The following is a 24321-nucleotide window of genomic DNA, read 5'->3' on the forward strand; positions in this document are numbered from 1 at the left end:
GAAGAGGAGGAGGAATAGGAAGAAGAAGAAGAGGAAAAAGAGGAAAAAGAGGAAGAAGAAGAAGAAGAGGAGGAGAAAGAAGAGGAAGAGGAGGAGGAAGAAGAAGAAGACGAAGAAGTAGAATACGAAGACGAAGAAGAAGAAGAAGAAGAAGAGGAGGAAAAAGAGGAAGAAGAAGAAGAGGGAAAGGGAGAAGAAGAGGAAGAAGAGGAGGAAGAGGAAGAAGTGGAAGAAGTGGAAGAAGATGAGGAAGAGGAAGAGGAAGAAGAGGAGGAAGAAAAGGAGGAAGAAGAAGAGGAATAATAGGAAGAAGACTAGGAAGAGGAAGAAAAGGAAGAGGAGGAAGAGCAAGAATAATAGGAAGAAGAGGAGAAAGACGGGAAAGAAGAAGAGGAAGAGGAAGAAGAAGAGGAAGAAGAGGAAAAAGAGGAAGAAGGGGAGGAAGAAGATGAAGAGGAAGAAGAAGAGGAAGACGAAGAAGAAGAGGAGGAGGACGATGAGGGGGAAGAAGAGGAGGAAGAAGAAGAGGAGGAGGAGGAGGAGCATGAGCAGAAACAACAGCCAGGTCTAAAGTGACACTAGTTAAACTTTAAATAATTTTAAAAAATCAGATATTTTAAATAAGGTTGTTGAAAGGGAATACCTAGTGCAATTCCTACCTTAAAATTAATAGTCAATTATTATTTGGTTACAGAACAACAATAATCATATCAAATGGCTAGTTTTATCAAGTTAAAGAATAGAATCTCAAATGGACATTCCACAAATCTCTCATTTTTTGCTAATAATGGTGGTGTCCGAGAAATTTACACATACAATAACTATTCCATTAACGGGTGTCTACTATTTTCTATCAATACATACACCGGATTATTTTGCTTATTAAGGTTTAAGAAAGTATGAGAATTTACTAAGTGATTTATGTCTTTGATGTCATTCTTCCTTAACTATTAGACCACGGTTTTATATCATTCCATGAGTCTCTCATAATGATATATTCATCCATTCTAATTAGAAATTAAGAACAAATTTAGAGCTCGTTCGGTCAAACTGCCAAAATCTGCTTATTTTGAACAATACCTTTTTTAGAAGTACTTTTGAAAAAAAAATATTTGTGTTTGGCCAATTCATTTAAGTACTTTTTGCAACATTTGGTAAACAAATTGTGATTGTTCAATCTTTCTAAAAAAAATCTTTTGAGTGTCAAATTACCAAAAAGGATAGTACCAAGGTCTTATAATTCTTTTAAAGAGAAAACTGAACTTAAATATTTATCGTAAGAGACTTTTATTATTTTTAAATTTTATTTAATTAAAATATAAAACATAAAATAAACAAACATATTAAAGAATCAATTTTACATATATAGTTATACCAAAGCATATGATATTATCTAGTATAATTACTTATTGTTATATGATAATTTGAGTAATTAAAATACATCATCTATATATTTACATAAAGCTGGGCAATTGAGAAGCTTATGTGGCATGTCTCTTAAGCCACCATTCTTATTTATCATTTTTCTCAGATTTTCACAAATGTTTCCTCTGTTTTCCCTTCTTCAATTCATTTTCCATTCTGATGTTAAAGCCTTTACATAAAGTTTCAGTCATAAAATTAATTATTTTATACGATCATGGATTTCTCCAAAAATATTCAGTTACACCTTTATACATGCATCACTTAATTACAGAATTTGAATGAACTCTTCACCATTATATTTTTAAACCATTAATATATAAATAGATACACCATATTCAAACACCCTGCATTATGATTTAGCATAAATAGGTTTATTGTTCTGATGAATGAGGTTATGGGACCAAGTCATTAACAATCCAACGTCATTTTCTAATTTCACGTATGGCATCAACACCGCTACTATATATTTGGAACTCTGGTTGTATCAGCACCATATATAGAGGGTGTTTGGCTAAGCTTATAAGCTGGTCAAACTAGCTTATAAGCACTTTTCGACTTATCTACGCGTTTGGTAAAGTTAAAAGTGCTTATAAGCCAAAAGTCATAAGTTGGTCACCCCCAACTTATGGATTTTTAGCTTATAAGCATTTTAAGTTTGACCAAAATTTTTACTATTTTATCCCTAAAATATTTCTTTTCAAAATAAAACTCCTACATCGATACTCATTGCCTCACGTATATTTTCAACCTAAACCCCATGTCTCTTTAAGTCGGCAATTGTCATTGACTATTTGAGGTAAGCAAATTCTCTATTCCTTTGCATATTTGTATCTATGTGATTTTGTATTAATCTTTGAACTGTATGTAAAAAAAACGAGAACATATCAAATTTTTGGTGTATTGGTTTCAAAGTGTTGTAGTGATGAAGACAGTGTTTCTCTTCAAATATATTATCCTATTTAGGTTTATTTGTTTTACTGAGAAACTTTTGTCAATTTATTAATTATTATAACTTATGATTATATGCTTATCATAAAATAAATTATATTTATCATAAAAATTATCTTATTTAATTATAGTTGTATTTAAAATAAAATAATAAATAGAATATTTTGTATTTGAATCGATCTGGAATCTAAAATTTTGAAGAAATTACGCCCTTATAAGTGTAAACAGTCTAAGGTTATTCAAGTCATTTTAACAGAAATAGAGCTTATCAACACATTTTTATTAAATACTGCAGCAGTTTATTATCAATTTCAACACTTGTATCCAAACACGTAATTGCTTATTTATTAAATCAATTCAGCACTTAAAAATACTTTGCTCCACCTAATGCTTATCAGTTATTTCAAATCAGCTAATTCAAACGGGCTCATAGCTCTTCCTTGATCCTACACCAGCTCTTCCGCTAGGGGTTTAAAGTTTCATGGATATCATGGGGGTGAAGCAAGCGAAGAAGAAAGGACGCGGGGGATCAGAAGCGTTGTAGAAGTTCTTCACTGAAGCAACAACCATTTTGATATACCCTATCTTTTTACAATTTGGACTTGTGTGAATGTAGTTTTGTTTCTCTTGAAAGTTTCAATTGTCCCCTCTCCTGTTTTTCCATTGAAGCACTTTGATCGTTTATATATTAAAAAAATACATTGAATTTATTGGCTAAAACGATACGAGTATTCCAGGAAAATTCTAATTTTTAGTGGATTTTGCATAAAATTAGGAAGAATTACTATAGTCAAATTAAAATTTTCACATACGGAGAGAAGTGAAAAAAAAAAACGAGCAATAAAGTCAAAGTTGAAAAGCTTCCACGCTTAAATTTCATTGCAGAAACGATGCTAACTTTATGAGGATTGTTTTGTCTTGGAACTGTTTTAATCACATTTGCAATCGAACTGAGTAATTGGTCCAGTGAAGCTTTCAGGAGAAGATCAAGTGTAACGACCTAATCGTTCGTTCTGAGAATTACCGTCCCGTTCGGTGGCTTAAGGTATCGAGCAGCTTCGTACTAGGTATTCGTCCAAGTTCACACCTCAATTCAAGGTTATGAAACGGTAGATTTCAATAGTAATACAAAACAAGGAGTTGGGATCGAATTCCACAGGGAGCTATATGTGGGATTTAAGAGTATAAATTGTAGCGTATGAGTATGAACTATCTCAAATTACACTTTCACAAATTGATGCTTGTTCTATGTCTATTCCAATTTAAGATTGCAAGATTAAGTAATGAAACTAAAAAATTATTTTTGTTGTTGTTTTTCAAATACTGTAAAAGGCCTAGGGCTATGACCTTCACCTAGGTGTTTGCCTAACGGGTTGTAAACTTTAAAACTTGTTTTATTGGTCGGGGTATAATATAGCCATCAACACTTGAGTACCTACTCAATACCTCTCGGTCAGAGAGTGACTTTGTCCAATTTGGCTTTCTCAAGTCCAAATGGGTGTTGAACAAAACGGTTGATACAAAGCTCAAGTCGGGTTTTTCTATCTCTAGATTCAACCCTTTAATTGGGACTATCAATCTCTTGATTCATCCCAATTTCTTGTTAGCCAAAATTTTCTAGACTAAGTCTCTCTTTCTCAAGTAGAGACCAAGTCAAATATGCATGAAATAATATTTGTAACCATTAATTCTACAACTAAAAGCACGAACAGGGCTAAATAATAAATACCCAACCATAAACAAGCAATAAATCAAACACCCATTAAGTTTACACTCTAGGGTTAGGTCACAACCCTAGTGAAAATCTAGCTACTCATGCTTAAGACGGAAGAAATAGAAGAAGAAATGATAATTAAACCAATATTGCTAATTAAAATAAAGAAATCTATGTTTAAAAAGCTCAAAATGGCAAAAACTACTAAATAGAGTGAAGGAAAACGACTATTGTAGCTGCTAATGTCAAAAACTTGACCTAAAAAAGTGAAACTCTTCTATTTATACAGAGCCAGAATTTTCGGACAAAAATGCCCTTTCGGAGGTTTTGCGGCCGCACAATTCCATGTGTGGTCCTCACTTTGCTTCAACCTGACAAGATTGGAATCTTGCGGCCGTACAATTCTGAACCGCGACCGCATCTCTCTCTTTCTGCAGTCCGCACATTTCTGAGTGCGGCCGCTCATGGCACTTTTGCGGACCGCACAAATGCAACTACGGCCGCGTAGCTGAACTTCTGCGGCCGCACAATTATTGTGCGGTCCGCACTTCCGTTGAACTTGATATGCAGGTTCTCTGAACTTTTGCTCTTGTCTAGCTTCTGTGGCCGCACATTTCATGTGCGGACCACACTTCTCACAAATCTCTGATAAGTTCTTCTGCACAATCTGCGGCCGCAGATGATGTTCTGCGGTCCGCAGTTTAAGCTTTTGTGTCTGTTTTTCTCCTTGAGTTCAGATCACTTCTTCTTGAGTTGGATTTCATCTTGGAAGCTCATTTTTCAATATTCCTGCAATTAAGCATATTTCATCAGTTTTCGAGAACACAATTAATTATTTTTGGACTAAAACGAAAGCTAAAATGCGCTAATAAGTAGTCAAAATCCCCACTTATTAGTGGTCGAGTTCGAATTTCGGATGATTCGAGATTGATTTGGAATAAGGATTCTTGTTTTAGAAGCTTAAGCGGTAAGAGATGAACGGAGTTTGACTTTTGTGCAGACGACTCCGGTTACACCTTGATCGCAGAAGCGATGGTCAGCGCAGAAGCGTGATGTTTGCTCGCACCTGCGTTTGCACACAAGCAGAACTTTTTCCAAAGGTGCGAAGGTTGGCCTCCAGTGCTTCTCCGCAGAAGCGATGATTTCGTCGCAAAAGCGATGCCGCCGGTGCGACTAATTGTGTCGAAGGTGCGATCCCTAGGTAGAATGTTAAGAGACGAGGGTTAGTCATTTTCACCTTTTCTTTTGAGTTGGAAACCTCGATTTTGGGCGATTTTTGAGGGGTTCTTCACGATTTTGATTTGGGTCAGTATTCTTTATCCGAAATTGATTGTATTTCATGATTCAATAATCATACATATCATTAAATTAAGGAATTTAATGGAAGAAAATAGGAAATTTTGTAAAAATCTTTCAAAATGTAAAATGGGGATTTGAAGGACGATTCGATATCGGAATTTGATAATTTTGGTATGGTTAGACTCGTATCGAAATGGGTGTTCGGGTTTTATAAATTTTATCGGATTCTGAGGTGCGGGCCCGGGGTTGACTTTGTAGTTTTAATTAACGACCAAAGATTTATTATCCGGAATTGGTTCCTATGAGTTTTAATTATGTCATGAAATTATTTTGGCTAGATTTGAGCCGTCAGTAGGTTGTTTCATATGAGGAGGTCATTTTAGAGCATCGGTCTAACTTCGTTGAGGTAAGTATCTTGCCTAACTTTGTGTGGGGTAAATACCCCTTATGAATTGAGTCATTTGTGGTATTTGTGTAAAGTGAAAGCCGTGTACGCGAGGTGACGAGTACGTACTCGGGCTTATATGTGAAAATTCTATCGGTTTAAACTCTTAGGCATCATTTATATATTTAATTGGAAATTATTGGTACTTGTTATATCTTTTATTCGCCATGTCCACTATTATATTCTAAATTGGAAGTTGTCGTTACCTGTCACATTCTTTACTTGCTGAGCTTGATCTTATATGCCTTATTTGGAGTTGTTACCACTTTTAACATTGTGTGATTTCTTTTATCGTTGAGTTGCTAGTTCATGGGGATACTTTCACTATTGAGTTTATTCTTAAACAGTTAATTGGAATTGAAGTTATCGAAAGGCATTTAATCTATTGTATAATGGTTTAATGGTTTGGGGACGAATTACTCAATTTACTTATCGGATAAACCGTTAACCCGTTAAAGAGTTTTATATTTACACTTTTACCCCTATGTATATAAAATAATATTGAAACCTTAAATGGCTAAATCCCTAATTTCAATTTTCTAATTCTCAATTGTCTGCAGCTACCAGAGGCAGAGAAGTCGCCAGTCTCGTCTCTCTCTTGAACTGAGAACTGAGAAGTCGAAAAATTAAAATTTCAATGATTAATACATATATGTCGGTATGAGTAGTTTTGATGGTATTAAAAATTTGGTTAATACGTGTATAACAGTATGAGTCTTGAAGACTCTTCAATTAAAAAATATTGTTTGGTTAGATCTTAGATGGTTCTAAAATTTTGGTAGTAATTTGAAACTGTTTGGTATTGATTGAATGATTGTTCAAAAAATTTCTATTTGGTTTAGCTGATAACCCGCCCGATAATTGTTAATCCGATACCAATCCACCCGTTGTCTTATTGGATGGCTAGCAGATTACTATATTTATAATTCGATAACCGTTAAGCCGAACCGTTAAGTGTAATTATCTGCCCAATTTGGCCGATAAGCACCCCTACTCTGTATTACCAGTCTTGGAAAATTATTATGGTTATTACAAAGTAGGCTTATTCCGCTTTTGTCTCGGCACTTATATTAAACCATGTTTCAAATTATCATTATCTAAAAAATTAGCTTAATTATGTTAGAAATCGGCTTACCTAGTCTTAAAGACTAGGTGCCATCACGATATTTTATGGAGGGAAATTGGGATCGTGACAAGTTGGTATCAGAGCTCTAGGTTCATAGGTTTTACGAGTCATAAGCAAGTTTAGTAGAGTCTTGCGGATCGATACAGAGACGTTTGTACTTATCTTCGAGAGGCTACAGAATTATTAGGAAAAGATTCCACTTCTTTCATTCATGTTGTGCGGATTTGTTGATTCCGAAGTTTGAGCCTTTGTATCTCTATTCTCTCACAAATAGTGAGGACACGCGCTACCGGGTCAGCTAAGCAGACACCCGCACCCCCTACAAAAGCCGCGAGAGGCCGAGGATGAGGTAGAGACCGAGGAAGGGCACGCGCCACAGCTAGAGCACCTATCAGAGTAGCAGTTGAGGAGCCGCCAGTAGCTCCGGTTGGGGGAAAGGCACCGGGCCGGACTTCAGGATACTTTAGCACAATTCCTGAGCATGTTTGGTACATTGGCTTAGGAGGGATTGATCTCCATTCACTAGTTACTTCATAGATTGGGGAAGAAGCTCAGACTTCCACCGCCCGTACACCAGAGCAGCGGACTCACATTGGTCAGGTTTCGGGTATGGTGCCGGTATAACCTGTTATTCCGGTTCAGCCTGAGGTTAGACCAGGGGCATCAGAGGAGGAACATAAGAGACTTGAGAGGTTCAAGAGGTATAGTCCACCTACTTTCAGTGGCACATCTACCGAGGATGCTCAGGGATTTCTAGAGAAGTGTCACCGTATTCTCGCACCATGGGTATTGTAGAGGTGAGCGAAGTTGCTTTTACTATATTTCAGCTATCGGGAGCGGCGTATCAGCGGTGTTAAGTTTTTTAGGAGGGCAAACCAGCCGATGCGGCACCACCTACTTGGGCTCAGTTTTCAGAGATGTTCTTGAGGGAGTTTGTTCCCAGACCCTCCGGGATACGTGGCGTGCAGAGTTTGAGCAGCTGCTCCAGGTAACCATGACATTGTCAGAGTATGCCATCAAGTTCAGTGAGTTAGCCTGTCATGTACCTACTTTGGTTCCTATATTCAGAGAGCGAGTCAGCAGGTTCATTTGAGGGGTGCAGTTATGATCTTAGATTTTGCATGGCTCGGGAGTTGCAGACTGATACTCTATTTCAGCAGGTGGTGGAGATTGCCAGGATATTAGAGCGTGTTCGGGGTAAGAAAAGAGAGGCTAAGGAGACCAAGAGTTCTTGGAGTTTTGGAGGGCTAAATGGATTTTACTCTTTAGCTATGACCCATCATAGCGAAGGATCGTGCATTCGGCCAGTCCAGTCCGCACTTCATACTACTCGTGGTGCTCTAGTTAGTTCTTTTAGTGTGCCACCAGTACGGGGTTCCTACAACGGTTATTTTAGTTATCCGGCACAGACTCAGTACGAGCAGCCACGCCCACAGAGGGGTTGTTATGAGTGTGGTGATACTAAGCATATTGTGAGAGATTGTCCCAGACTTGGGAGAGGCGGATTCCATAAGAGCACTCAGGTTATGGGCTCCATTCTAATTGTTACTCCACCTGCACAACCAATTAGGGGTGTAGGACAGGCGGGTAGAGGGGCTATAGGGGGAGGCCCAGCCCGTTGATATATTTGCTACGGTACGACTGAGGCTGCTATACCAGATAATGTCGTTACAGGTATGGTTTCGATTTGTTATAGAGGAGCACTATTCTTATTTTGATTTGGTTCTGCTTATCGAGGTGAGTCCTCCTATCATGCTTCACATATGGGTGAGTTTCGTGATTTTGTACTCTGCTGATGTGTTTGCCCCTGTTGGGAGATTCTATGATGGTAGCCCGTGTCTATCATTTTGCTTTTGTTCATTATTGAGAGCCATGAGGCTAGAATTGTCTTTCTGTTACTCATTACGATAAGTTCTGATGTGATTTTTGGAAGTTTGGTTACAATTTATGATTTTGTTTAGCGGAATTGAATTAGTGGAAGGTTCCGGTTGGTATGATGTGTATACTACTTATGATTTAGAGTTGAGGATGGGATCCTCGCATTTTCATGTGGTTTGATATGTTTGAACCGGGCTACGTGTTATGGTGGAAGTTATATCAGGATGAGATCCTTGTGATTAGTTCATATGTTTTAAATTTCCCTTCTGAAATTGATTCGTAGTATGGTACTAATAGGGAGTTATGGATATCGGGCTTGTTTGATAGTTCTCTTATGCGTTTCTCTTTGCATATTTGGTCATATTTGCGTCATGCTTACTGGGATTTTTAGCTCACGCGGTGTGTGCCCAGGTGGCGTTAAATGTGACTTGATGATTCAGGTGAATAGTTATGAGGTCTTCGTGTTTATTGCATCGTTGTTGGTATTTTGGAGGTCTAGAATGAGGTTTTAGCTGAGATGAGGTTATTTGTCGGTGTTGTATTTGATTATGGGAAGCTATTGTGATCAGAGATGTTGTTATGGACATATCTGTAGTGTGTTACCTTGTGTGTTTGTACCTGGTTGGGGTAGGCACGAGTTGTTACAGCTGGTTGAGGCCCATACCTTGTGTTGATGTAAGAATCAGGTCTTTTGGAAAAGATCGGATGGCGAGAAATTTGGTTCTAAGGTTTGTCAGTGTGGACGGGAGAAATAATCTTCAATTGAGGTGGTGTTGTCAGGCTCATGTGGATTGGGGTGACGTGGGATCACCCCGCGAGTATATGTATAGTGAGTACATTCGGTGGTCTGATGTCTTCGGAATGGTTCTTGGCACATTCGAGGATGAACGTTTGTTTAAGAAGGGGAGAATGTAACGACCCGACTGGTCGTTTTGAGAATTAACGTCCCGTTCGGTGACTTAAGGTATCGAGCAGTTTGTACTATGTATTATGACTTGCGTGTGTGGTCGACTTCGTATTTCGGATGATTCGTGATTGAATTGGAATAAGGATTCTTGTTTTAGAAGCTTAAGCGGTAAGAGTTGACCGGAGTTTGAATTTTGTGTAGATGACTCCGGAATGGTGTTTTGATGGTTCCAATAGCTTTGTATGGTGATTTTGGACTTAGGCGTGTGTCCGGATTTGGATTTGGAGGTCCGTAGGATAATTTGATGCATTTTGGCAAAAATTTGGAAGTTGAAGTTTTTGAAGATTTACGTGGTTTGACCAGGGGTTGACTTTATTGATATCGGGTTCGGATTTTGATTCCGAGAGTTGGATTAGCTATGTTATGTCATTTGGGAGTTGTGTGCAAAATTTGGGTTCATTCCGGATTGATTTGATGTGTTTCGGTATGAGTTTTGGAAGTTGGAAGATTTAAAAATTCATAAGTTTGATTCAAGGTGTGATTCGTAGTTATGACATTATTTGATATGATTTGAGGCCTCGAGTAGGTCTGTGTATTGTTCTGGAACTTGTTGGTATATTCGGACGGGGTCCCGAGTGACTCGGGAGAGTTTCGTATATGATTCAAATCGTTTGGAACATTTTTGGTTAAGGCTGGGCAGGTCTATTTCTGGTGTGTCCGCATCTGCGGAGGGCTGGTCGCAGATGAGAGCCTGCAGATGCGGCATTATGGTCGCAGAAGTGAAAGATGGCTGGAAGTGGGAAGCCCGCAGAAGCGGAGTATCAGGAGCACCTGCGCGTCTACAGGAGCAGAATTCTTGATCGGAGAAGCGATGGTCAGCGCATAAGCGTGATGTTTGCTCGCACCTGCGTTTGCGCATAAGTGAAACTTTTTCCGCAGGTGTGAAAGCTGGACTCCAGTGCTTCTCCGCATAAGTGAAGATTTGGTCGCAAAAGCGACGCCGCAGGTGCGATCGAATGTTAAGAGACAAGGGTTAGTCATTTTCATCATTTTGTTTTGAGTTGGAAACCTAGATTTTGGGCAATTTTGGAGTGGTTCTTCACGAGTTTGATTTGGGTAAGTGTTCTTTATCTGAAATTGATTATATTTTATGATTCCATACTAATATATATCATTAAATTAGTGAATTGAATGGAAGAAAATGAAAATTTTTGTAAAACTCTTTCAAAATGTAAAATGAGGATTTGAAGGGTGATTCGATATCGGAATTTGATAATTTTGGTATGGTTGGACTCGTATCGGAATGTGTGTTCGGGTTTTATAAATTTTATCGGGTTCCGAGGTGCGGGCCTAGGTTGACATTTTAGTTTTACTTAAAGACTCAAGTTTTATTATTCAGAATTGGTTCCTATGAGTTTTAATTATGTTATGAAACTAGTTTGCCTAGATTTGAGCCGTCTGGAGGTAGTTTCACACGAGGAGGTCATTTTAGAGTATCGGTCTAGCTTCATTGAGGTAAGTATCTTGCCTAACTTTGTGTGAGGGAAATACCCTTAGGAATTGAGTCGTTTGTGCTATTTTGTAATGTGAAAGCCGTGTACACGAGGTGACGAGTATGTACTCGACCTTATATGTGAAAATTCTATTGGTTTAAACTCTTAGGCATCTTTTATGTATTTAATTGAAAATTTTTGGCACTTGTTATATCCTTTATTCTCCATGTCCACTATTATATGCTAAATTTGGAAGTTGTCGTTACCTATCACATTCTTTACTTGCCGAGCTTACTCTTATATGCCTTATCTGGAGTTGTTACCACTTTTACCATTGAGTGATTTCTTTTATTGTTGAGTTGCTAGTTCATGGGGATACTTTCACTATTGAGTTAATTCTTAAACGATTAATTTTAATTAAAGTTATCGAAAGGCATTTAATCTATTGTACTCAAAATTGTGTTTAAAGGAGGTGTTGTTCCTTGCTGAGTTATCTTTCTGTTCATGTTGTTGTTATTGAGATTCTATACATGTTGTGTTGAGCCGTGGGTTATTTGTTGTGAAATTATTGATATCGTGAAAAATTTGGAAGGGTTGTGGCCAACCGATACTTGTGATACGAGTTGATTATATTGTGTTGTTGTGATGATAGTACATGTGAATCGTTATGCGATTGGGTTGTTGTTATGCAGAGTATAAGGGTGGCATTTCACTATTGTTATCATGCGGGGCATAAGGGTGGAATCTCACTTTTGTTGAATGTACGTAGCGATACGGGTGACTATTGTGTTATTATCCGGGAGGAGTGGTAAGGGTGACTATTACTCGGAGTGATACGGGCGGCTATAGGAAAGATAAGGATGGCAAATGTCAGGGATGATGTGTGATGGATTGGAGACATTGTGTTGGTGAACTTCGTGTGATGGTGTGACTTTTATTGTGTTTGTTATACCCTTTGCGTGACATGTCTTGTTGTTTCGATGAGCTACTCGATGTTCTTGTTATTACTTATTGATTTGGGCTGCAGCAATACACTTGCACAAGCATACACTGTAGCATACCACTTATACTAGCTCACGAGGACGAAACTTGACATTTATTGATCATGTCCATGTATTATGATATTATCCGTTTTCATGTTGCTATTGAGCCTGAGAATATACCGGGCGGATTGTGGTAGTAAGTCTGTGATTATACCGTGCAGATTGTGATTGTGAGCATGTGAACATGCCAGACGGATTGTGACTGTGAGCCTGTGACTATTGTCGGACAGATTGTGATTTTGGCACGTGAGTTGCCCGTGCGGTTATGATTTTGATATGTGGGTACGAGGTGCCGTGAGTATATGATGGCGGGTTGAGACCCGGGACTTGTGACTATGAAATAAGGTATCACAGAGTGATTTCGTTGTGAAACTTGTGCTAGACAGCTTGATGAATTGTTTGTCCTTTGTATTCCTTATTTGGTTTTAAATGATATTTTTTTCCGGTATTCTTATTGCTTTACTGCCTTTATGCACATGTTGACTTTGTCGCCATTTACTGATTTCTTCTTTCTATTATTAGCTTTATGCTACTATATTGCATAGGTTATTTTGTCTAGTGAGTGTCTTGACTGTACCTCGTCACTACTCCACCGAGGTTAGTCTTGATACTTACTCGATGCCGACCGTGGTGTACTCATACTACACTTCTGTACATTTTTGTGCAGAGCCAGGTATTGGAGATATCGGACTCCGACGGAGTTAGCTTGTTGATCACGAGGATTCAAGGTAGAGCTGCTTGGTCGTCGCAGTCCCTTGGAGTCTCTTCCTTACATTGTACAGTCAGTTTACCATTTGAACAGTATTCTATTTCGATCCTTGAGATCATTCCATGTATTTAACTAGAGTTCGTGACTCTGTATTGCCAGTCTTGGGAAGTTATTATGGTTATTGCCGCATAGGCTTATTCTGCTTTTGTCTCGGCACTTTTATTAAACCATGTTTCAAATTATCGTTATCTAAAAAAATTGGCTTGTGTTAGAAATCGGCTTACCTAATCTTAGAGATTAGGTGCCATCACGACATTCTACGGAGAAAAATTGGGATCGTGACATTAAGCTATGCATGTGGAGTATCTTAAAAGGACAACAAGAGCCGGGTATTTTTAGGAGAAAATCGCATCTTGATTAATTGATATACATTTTGTAACTGATTGATTCGATTAATTAGTTATAATGTTTTGATTAGTTAGATACACCAAAAAAAAAAAAACGAGTATAAATTGATTATTCAATATATTTATTTTGTTGACACATTGTTGCTTCTTCTTATTGCCCCGGGTTCTTTATGCTGACTTCTCTTTATTTTCACTAAATATGTAGGTGATCTTTGACTTTTAGTTTGGTTTTCGAATATTTAATGATCCATTTGTCCATAAGAATTTTTTCCTTTTTTCCGAAAGTCATCTTCAAATTTTTTAAGTTATGCATTAAACTGAATTTTTTAAGATGAGTTTCAAGTTTGAAAAAAATGGTCTTGAAGTACACGATATTTTCTTTTCACAAAACATTAATATTTTTTCAAGTGAAACGCATGTCCAACTACAATTTCAATTTTTAAATAAATTTTTTCAACTTAAATTCAAATTTTATTTTTCAAATCTCATTTTAGTTTATCTTATTAAAGAAAATTAGATTTCACAACATATACTTTGTAATTACTTTCAATAATTGGGTATACGAAGAAATTAAATCTATATGATCTAATGATATTTTTTATGATCGCGCGAAGAGCGATAAAATTCAGTAATTACTATATATTGATAATCCATCTTGAAATAATAAGTAAAGTCACGATAATATTTCTCCACAATTTCATCTCTACTTCTATCAAACAACATCTCCAGATTAGTAGAAGACTTGCCTCACATTTCTAAAGGAATATCAGAAGGCTCATCTCCTTCCTCAATCTCTGCAGTAATGTCTTCATTAACATAATAGTCGAATTCCTTATCGGTAGAAGAATATCGCCGGATGAAATTATGTATAGCCATGGTAGTTGTAACTAGATAATTCTGAGTGTCAAACTTGAAAGATGGCATTGAGCCGTAAAATAGAAATAATTTCAAATATATTAAAAAATCATAAAATAAATAGTTATGTATGTTTAAATTCTAATTCAAAAAGAGCAACTAATTACTAACAACACATAATGTATAATTTAATTTTTTAAAAAATTTAAATTCAAAAAAAAACTAATTATTACCTAAACTTACTAACTTTGTCCTAAATTGCCAAGTGGCCTATTGTGAGGCTGCCACTTGACTTAATGTGGATGCATTTTCTTCTTCTTTTAATAATATATAGATAGATTATGGGATGCAATTGTAAATTTATTACCTATTTATATGTCATTTTCACAAATTAGATTTGATAATTGTTTCAAAGATTTGGGAACTAATAGCATATAATAGAAGAAATTATAAATGATTATTTATAAGAAGAGAATTGATAATTCAAAGAAGGATATAGATAATTTGCTTTAGTGTGAAAAAAGAAGAAGATAATTTGGAAAGTTTAAAAAATAAGAAAAATCAATAAAGAATTTAGAAAGTTACAATACGATTCATGTATATCATATCTTTAATCTTAATAGAATGGTAAAAACTAGAAACAAAAATGAAAAGAAAAAACTTAAATTAGTAAGGGATAATTTGAAAACTATAAATTTATGGTGAGGATAGTTTTGTCTTGAATAACTTAATTTTCTCCTTCTACTTCTGTTTCTTGGAAGAAGTTAGAATTTATTACTTCTTCCCAAAAGCAGAAAAACTACTTCTGCTGTTGGGGCAAAAGTACCTCTATATTGGCCAAACAACTCAATTTTTAAAAAAAAAAACTTTTTTGGGGGAAAAAAATTACTTTTAACCTCCCAGATGCTTGGTCAAACAAGCTCTAAGCTTTGTAAATGGAAAATTAAAAGCCACATGACCCAATTGTACATGCTATTTAAATAAACACTACTTACTAAATATTTCAGACTCCAATTAATCTCTTAATCAATTCATACAAGGATATTATATTTCTCATTATAATTATTTCTTATTCTTGTTCAAACATGTTTTAGCGGGGCAAGTTCACATATAGCCGATTTTGAAACCCCCATTTAAGGTAAAGTCAAAATTATAAATATTTATAAGTTTAGGCATTTTAGGAAATAACTCCCAGCATAAGTGATCGAAGTATATTTACGCATTTTAGGAAATAACTCCCAACATAAGTCACATAAATTCGCAATTGAAGTTGCAAATGTTGCTTGAAGTTTTACATACTGCTTGTGTAAGCATACTTCTGACATACGCGGGTGAAATTTGACCTGTCAAGGCCAAATTTCCGACATACGCGTTCAAAGTTTGGCTTGCCAAGGCTAAACTTCCCATATATGCATCCAAACTTTCAATATATACGCCTAAAGTTAAGCTTAGAATTTTCAAACTTAAAACATGTATGTCTAAAGTTTCAGACATACATGTTCAAAATGAGAGTAGTTTTTCTGAAATTTGAACTATCAACCTTCATACTTGCCAATATTTTCAAGTTTTTTCAACAACACCCACTAAATTTAAACTCACTATTTAGATTCAAAATTCAAGATCCACTTCTTCAAGCTTGCAACAATGGTGATTTTAGAGGTGAATTCAGAATTTGAAATGTATGGATTCAGAACTTTAGTCTTTTTGAGTAATTGAATTCTTAATTGATAATTTTTTTATATTAATTAAATATTTTAAGATAAATACAAAATTTTGACCAAAGCTAATGAGTTCACCAAGCCCATAGTCGAAATTCTGCCTTTGTCCCTATTTTCAGTTGACATGCTTTAATTTTCTCCGCTCATACCTCTGTTAAATTTTTCGATTTAAGTCAAAGAGTTTCAGTAGTTTCTTCCTAATATAAATAAATACAACTTATTAACTGTTTTGGACGAATTACATTACACCCAAAAGGCATAAAATCAAGAATCAAGGAGCAAACAACTATTGTAACTGAATGACGCCAATTTATTTATGGATATTTAGGTTTTTAAATGGTGTGTTAACTGATTTGTTAACTACACTTGAATTCAGGAATATAATTCGAGAATTCAACAGCTACACAGGAGATCTACAAAGGATACTTGAGTGTTCCAGCCCAGAAATGGAGGAGAAGAAGATTGGAAGAAGAAGAAGTAGAATTAGAAAATTATAATACTTTCTTATTGATTGTAATAAACTAAGTACAATTATTTATACAATGAAAATGACAGCTCAGTTTGTTGAATCTAGCTAACTACTCTAACTAACTTGACACTGTGCTAACTATTTTTTGTACTAACTCTAACGACCTCTGCTGCCTCATAAGGGGTGGCATGGATAGCAGAGTGATAAGAAGTGTTGTACCAATATTCAGCCATAACTAAACATGAATACCAATCAGTGGAGTCTTCATTGCAGAAACACCTCAAGTATGTCTCCAAACATCTGTTCAAGACTTCAGCCTGGCCATCTGACTGAGGGTGATATGCTGTAGAAGTATTCAACTGAACTCCTTGTAGTGAGAAGAGTTCCTGCCAAAAGGAGCTTAAGAAAACAACACCACTGTCACTGGTTATAGTCTAAGGTAAGCCATGTAGCCTGACAACCATATCAAAAAAGACCTTGGCTACTGACTGTGCAGTGTAGGGGTGTTTTAAAGGCATGAAGTGAGCATATTTGCTCAGTCTATTAACAACCACTAAGATGACTTCATGTCCCTTAGACTTAGGTAAGTCATCAATAAAATCTGTGCTTATTTGGGACCATACCACTGTTACGCCCCGAACTCGGGGAGAGCGACCAACGCTGAATCGAGTGAACCCGGTCAAGCAAGCATGTCAGATACTTTCTACCCAAACTCACTTATGAATAAGATAATACATATTTTCGTTAATTAGACAATAAAGAGATCATGTGTGCAATACTAATTCATTACCATTAGTTACTTTATTTTAAAATCTCAAATTACACACTTTCATAATTTGAAGCGGAAGAAGTAACATATATACAACATTACTATCTTGACTTTTCCAATATCAATAAAACCCACACCATGTCTACGGAGCCTCTAATAGATACGAAAGAGTACTATGATAGTGCCGGCAACAAGGCCCCAACTATACCTCAAACACAATACACAAGAAACAAAAGATATATGACCCCGAAATGAAGTGGGGCTCACCAAGTCAGCTAGGAAGAGGGTGTACCGCTATCACTGATCAATGTCTCCTGCTGTGGAACCACCTGCATCCATTGAAGATGCAGTGCCTCCAGCAAAAGGGACGTTATTACATATGGAATAGTACTAGTATGAATGACAAAACACCCTCTCAATAGAACGATTAATAATACAAGCAAGAACAATTATAATATCAGTGGAAGCCTCAAACAACATCAAACCTCAAGTTAGGACCAAGACCGTGTTCAAATATATTTCCATATTTTAAGTTGTAAGATCTTTAGTACCAATATGCCACCGTTCATAATACTAATGCCACCGTACTTTTAGCACGGAGTTCGATCACGACCCGATCGGCTAGGCTGTCTCATCCGAGACATCAACCACAATCACGATTTCAATTATAATTTCCAGCACAATTACCACCATATGTGCGGTATGGCGTCCGATCACGACCCGATCGGCTAGGCCGTCTCACCACAATGATGTGTGGATCGACATCATCCTTTTCTACCAATCATCTCGTTTCATACTTCTTTCACATCTTTTCATTTGGCTCTAGTGGCCACAATTATAAAATCATTCTTGGCACGTCGGTCGTATTTAGTATTTCATGCTCACATTTTTTACTTGCAAACATCATCATCATCATCAACAACAAGGCATTTCAAATCAAAGTTTTTAGTATACATGTGAGCAATTAAGAGTCTTAGGCACATAGAGTTTTTTCACAAAATTTGGCATAATAGCCTTCGTTTGAACTTGACTTGAAGTCGAAATATTTTTAATGCATAACCCATACTTTGAACATATTCTCAAATGATAACATAACATGATAAAATCATTTGGGATACATATTAAACATATATCTTTCAACACAAACTTATTTGGAATAGCCATTTATAATGAACAACTCGGGACTTACATAAATTACATGAATACAGTGGGATTCAATTTTAAGAGAGGAGTTTAGACAACATATCTCGATTTGAGATTTACTTATATTACTACAATATTTCGAAAATCCTAGCAATTCCAATCTATTTTGAGACATAACAAAATTGAACACAAATTAGGAAGATATTCATAGTTTCAGCTCATTTGAGTATTTTGTCAAACACTAGGTGTGCAAATATGGCTATAAGGTTCTTCTACAAGATTTCCTTCATTCCACAACTCAATCTTTACTTATTTGAGCTCAATAATCTTCCCACAAACCTTATTGGTACATGCATGTATACATAATACTCTCACACCCAAGAATCATACTCCCAATCACCCATCTTTTACTCCCAAACTCAAAATTGAAGAATTGGGGAAAAAAATTCTTACCTCTTTGAAGTCTTAGCAAGATCCGTATGAAATCTTCAAGCCTTGAGCAAGAATTGATGAAACAATGGCTAGGTCTTCTCTTTCTCTCTCTAAGATACTCTCACCTCTCTCTAAAAATATCATATGATGTCCTTAAAAATGACCCCCAAAGCCTTTTTATAAAAATGGGATCGGGTAAAATTTCCAAAACATAAGCTTGTCGAAACCGGGTCTGCGATCGCAGACCGTGCCGCATAATCGATATGCGACCTGCATAATGGCCGCGAAAATGATGCCCAAAAATTGGACTCTCCTGACCTAGTCTGCGACAGTTCTGCGGTCCGCAGACCTATTCTGCGACCGCAGACTAGACTGCAAAATCATATTCCAGATTTCCTCATGCCAAGTTTACGACTGAAATGCGGTCCGCGAAGTGCATATGCGATCGCATAATGGACTGCAGAAATGACCTTCAAATTCAACAATCTCCCTGCTTTAATTCGCGGCAGATCTGCGGTCCGCAAATCAATTTTGCGACCGCAGAATGAACCGCAGAAATGCCCTATGCTTCCGAAGATTTTCTTCAACTCCCTAATGCATTGTTCAACCCAAAAGATCCGAGACGCACGTAAGCCTACTCCGACACCACGAAACCTTAAATTCCTTTACGAAATTTTACGGGACCTTACAACCACCTCAAATAGAGGTAAGGGCTGTAGAAGGCCAAGATAAGCTGCCAAGTTTGCCTTATTCTTCTGGCAAATATCACATCTTTGTATGAAGTTCTTCACATCAGTTCTTATCCCCTTCCAATAGAATAGAGTGAGCAGTCCTTTGAGGGTGACCTCTACACCAAAATGGCCACCGTGTGGAGAGGAGTGCCATAGTTTAATTATGTCAGTCCTTAGGTTCTGCACCTTCCCTACCATTAATCTATCTTTCCTCCTCAATTGATCACGATTCCAAGTAAATTGTGAGGGTGTGGTGGGGTTGGATTTCAGCAGCTCGATAAGGATCTTCAACTCATCATCAGTAGACCAGTTGTCCACTATAGCTTGAAGTAAAGCTGAGTCAGTAATGGATGCTACTAAAGCCAATAATTCAGCTCCTAACACTCTTGACAATGCATCTGCCACTTTGTTTTCTACTCCTTTCTTGTATTCGATCACATAATCAAAGGGCATCAATTTGGTCAGCCACATTAGCTGTGAATTGGTGTGTAACTTATGTTCCATAAGGTACTTCAAAGCCTTCTGATCTATCCTTATAATGAAATGATGTCCCAGTAAATATTGGGACCATTTAGTGATTGCATGGACTAAGGCAAGTAACTCTCTGTCATAGACTGAAGGTGTAGCATGCCTAGGAGATAAGGCCTTGCTGATGAAAGCTATTAGGTGACCCTGCTGCATCAAAACAACAACAATACCATATCCACTAGCATCAGTCTCTACTACAAATGTCTTGGTGGGGTCAGGTAGGGCCAGTACAAGAGCATTTGTTAAGGCTAATTTTAGCTTCTCAAAGGCTTCAGTAGCTTTGGGTGACCATTTGAAGCTATCTTTGTGTAGAAGATCAGTTAATGGCTTGCAAATTATCCCAAATCCTTGAATAAACCTTCTGTAATATCCGGCTAATCCCCATAATCCCCTTAGTTGCTTAATAGTTGTTGGTATAAGCCACTGCTTCACAGCTTCTATCTTCTGTGGATCAGTAGACACGCCTTCTTTAGTGATGAAATGACCCAGGTAGAGGTGTACATGAGGTGGTTTGGTTCAGTTTTTCATTAAACCAAAATAAAACCAACTATGTTGGTTTACTAAATTTATAATCAAATCAAACCAACATAAATTCAATTTTTTCGGTTTCGGTTTTAGTCAATTTTTTTCGGTTTCTTCGTTTTTTTCAGTTTATTTTTGGTTTTCGTTTTTAGTTATATTGTACTTGAAAAAGAGATTAAATAATCACCAATTATCTGCATGATTACTATTCATTAAAATAATCTAAGATAACAGTTCTACCCAAATCTAAAGGGACAAAATAACATAATTGGTTTAATCAAACCAAGTGTATTGAAACAGTAAGACTAGTATGCAATTACAAACTTGAACAATGGCTACTTCTCAACACGAATTGTTGAGCGAGAAGCTCGTGTGAAGTAGAGGGAAGGGTTTCCAATATTTGGGGTTCTTTGAGTTTGGAATTGGAATATAGGGAAGATACGGAAGATATGGAATAACCTATTTTATTATCTTTTGTCTTGTTGGATTTTAGTTTGGGCTTCAGATTTAGGTTATATAGAGAGAATCTACTTAGTGGATAGTGAATTTACAAGCCCACACATAAATAATATCTCAAGACATTGAAAACTATAAAATAGTTTAGAAAATACTTACAAATATATATAAAATGTCGGTTTGGTTTAGATTCAGTTTGACTTTTTTTTTTGTTAATACCAAACCAAACAAAGAGTAATCAGTTTTTTATTTCCCAATGCCAAATCAACCAAACCAAACCACAAGTCATTTTTTTTTAGTTTGACTTGGTTCGTCGGTTCGGTTTGGCTTGTACACCCCTAGGCCCAGGTACTCTATCCTTTTAATCCCAAAGAAACACTTGCTTCTTTTAGCATATAATTGATGCTTCACTATTTCTTGAAAGACATCCCTTAAATGCTATAAATGATCCTCTAAGGATCTGCTATAGATCAGAATATCATCAAAAAACACCAATACATACTTCTTGAGGAAAGCATTGAACACATAATTCATCAAGCCTTGGAATGTAGCAGGAGTATTTGACAATCCAAAGGGCATGACTAGATATTCATAATGGCATGAGTGTGTTCTAAAGGCAGTCTTAGGTATGTCTTCAGTAGCCATCCTTAGTTGATGATAGCCCGACCTTAGATCAATTTAAGAGAAGACTTTAGATCCCCCCTAATTCATCTAGTAAGTCCTTTACAATAGGTATAGGAAATTTGTTCTTCACTGTGGACTTATTCAAATCTCTATAGTCAACACATAGTCTCCAAGTCCCATATTTCTTCCCTACCAATACCATAGGTGCAACAAAGGGGTTGCTGCTAGGTTGAATGATTCCCTGATCCAGCATTTGTTTAACTAGAGTTTCAATCACATCCTTCTTCACTGATGGATATCTGTAGGGTCTCTTATTGATTGGTTCAGTACCATTTTGTAAAATAATTCTATAGTCAAATACACCTCTAGATGGGGGCAGTTGAGTAGGTTCATCAAATATTATTTTGAACTCATCTAGTAAAGCCAACAACTTAGGATCAAGTTTAGTCATTTCTTTAGCTTCTAGAGAATACTATTGTACTTCATTACACATGGTTGGTACTAACTAAATCATGCAAAGTTCTGAGTGATTACCTGTGATTTTGGATAACTTTCCAGCTCCAGGATTCAATATATGTCTACCAGCTCCTCTCAAAACATGCCTCTTTCCTTTATAGATGAATTTTATAGTCAACTTTCTGAAATTCATATTAATATCCCCCAATGTTAGTAGTCATTGTAGCCCCAGTACTACTCTACAAGACCCCAGTGGTAGGATCAGGAACTCAACTGCAAATTCTACACCCTGTAGTAGCCAGGAAATCCTGCAAACCTTGTCCACCTTTATCACACCATTAGCTGCAGCCACTACTTGAGGTGAAATTTGTGTAATGGGGAATCCTAGTTGCTCCACTATTGCTGGATCAATGAAATTGTGAGAACTTCCTGTATCAACCAAGATATGCAATGGTTTCTTGGAGTAATAGCCAGTCACCTTCAAGGTCATATACCCCAATGATCCATTGAGTGTATGAATGGAAATTTCCATTTGTTCTGTCATCTATTCTGAGTTATGGATTTGCAATGCCAGTTCATCTTGTGTTCCCTCCAGTTCTGATTGCTCCACTTCTTCTTGCTCCTCAAGTTCCAGTAGATACAACTGCTTAGCATTCTTGCATTTATGTCCAACAATGTACTTTTTATCACAGAAGAAGCACAAAAATTGTGCTCTCTTCTCATTTATTTCTTCTGGACTCAATCTCCTCCTATGAACCTTACTAGTGCTAGGATTATGAAGGATTGGTTTGTCATAACCCTTCGACTTCATGTACTTCTTTGGTGGATTAGTATAAGTGGATTGACCAGTAGTTTGTCTGATGGCTGAGAGATATGCCTCCTGCATTCTAGTAGCTTTGTATACTTGTGATAGAGTTGTAGGGTTGCTAATTTTGACTGCAATATTCAGCTCAGGTTTGAGCCCCCCAATGAAGCAACTGATAGCATTCTCCTTTGATAATGTCATCCTAATCAAATTCCTTTCAAAGACAACTTGATACTCTTTCACACTCCCCAACTGTTTGATCTTTTTGATTTTCTCCATAGGAATCAGTACCAAATCTTTCAACTAAGGCCATCACATATTCATTCCAAGTAGCAGGTTGAATATATTGCTTGTATTTCATGAAAGGCAAGTGACATTGGATTGCCTCTCCTTCTAACTGTAAAGCAGCAACTCCGATCCTCTCATCCATGGGTACTCTTTCCATTGAAAAGAATTGTTCTATTTTGAACAGCCAAGATTTTAGATCCTCACCTGCAAAGCGCAAGAACTTCATTTTTGACCATCAATTAGGATTTGAATTGTAATTATGGTTACAATCAGGACTCATTTCACCCTGTGATCTCTCTCTTGATTGCCTTCCTCCAGATATTCCCTCGCCATTCTCCGATAGAGTTTTTCCCTTTTGCTTTTCTCCTGAAATTGTAATTTGTTCCCTCAGCTCGTGTATTGTTTTATCTAATCCTTTCAAATGAGCTACTTCACCAGCAAGAGTCCCTACCTTTGCTAGCAGTTTCTGTATCATCTCTCTCAGTTTATCCATGTTTGAAGATGAATTTTCATTAACAGTGTCACCATTAGACCTAGTTCCTTTCGCCATGAGTGCCGAGAATTCGAAAGCTCTGATACCAACGTTAACTGATTTGTTAACTACACTTGAATTCAGGAATATAAATCGAGAATTCAACAGCTGCACAGGATATCTACAGAGGATACTTGAGTGTTCCAGCCCAGAAATAGAGGAGAAGAAGATTGGAAGAAGAAGAATTAGGAAATTATAATACTTTCTTATTGATTGTAATGAACTCAGTACAGTTATTTATAAAATGAATATGACAGCTCAGTTTGTTGAATCCAACTAACTTGACCCTGTGCTAACTATTTTTTGAACTAACTCTAACGACCTCTGCTAACGTGGCTTCAATAGCTTCTTCAGCTTATAATATGCGTATCATGGTTTGAGTATTTTGATTTTGAATATGTATCTTGGGATATTGGCAGAACATTGTAGTGGTGGGAATAACATTGTAGTGGTGGGAATGGAGGAGGAAGTCTGTCTGAAATTTGCTACCTTGACTACCATAAATAATTTAGAAAATTGGTTATAGGTTAAATGGGAGCATCCAAATAGGCGAATCTTAAGGGAAAATGACAAAGTATAGCCGCTATAAAAATAATAGC

At 36.8% G+C, this 24321-nt stretch overlaps 1 protein-coding gene across 1 annotated transcript; it reads left to right on the forward strand.

The window, feature by feature from the left end:
* The first annotated feature begins 244 nt into the window (after positions 1 to 244).
* Positions 245 to 571, forward strand: LOC138907432 (uncharacterized). Its single transcript, XM_070198030.1, has one exon. It carries the CDS (start codon positions 245 to 247, stop codon positions 569 to 571), a length of 327 nt encoding a protein of 108 aa, XP_070054131.1.
* Positions 572 to 24321: the final 23750 nt, after the last annotated feature.

This window comes from Nicotiana tomentosiformis, chromosome 3 (assembly GCF_000390325.3).
Source record: "Nicotiana tomentosiformis chromosome 3, ASM39032v3, whole genome shotgun sequence".
Classification (NCBI taxonomy): domain Eukaryota; kingdom Viridiplantae; phylum Streptophyta; class Magnoliopsida; order Solanales; family Solanaceae; genus Nicotiana; species Nicotiana tomentosiformis.

Excerpts from the sequence above, each read along its gene's own strand:
- LOC138907432 (XM_070198030.1), top strand. The coding sequence starts at position 245 with ATGAGGAAGAGGAAGAGGAAGAAGAGGAGGAAGAAAAGGAGGAAGAAG.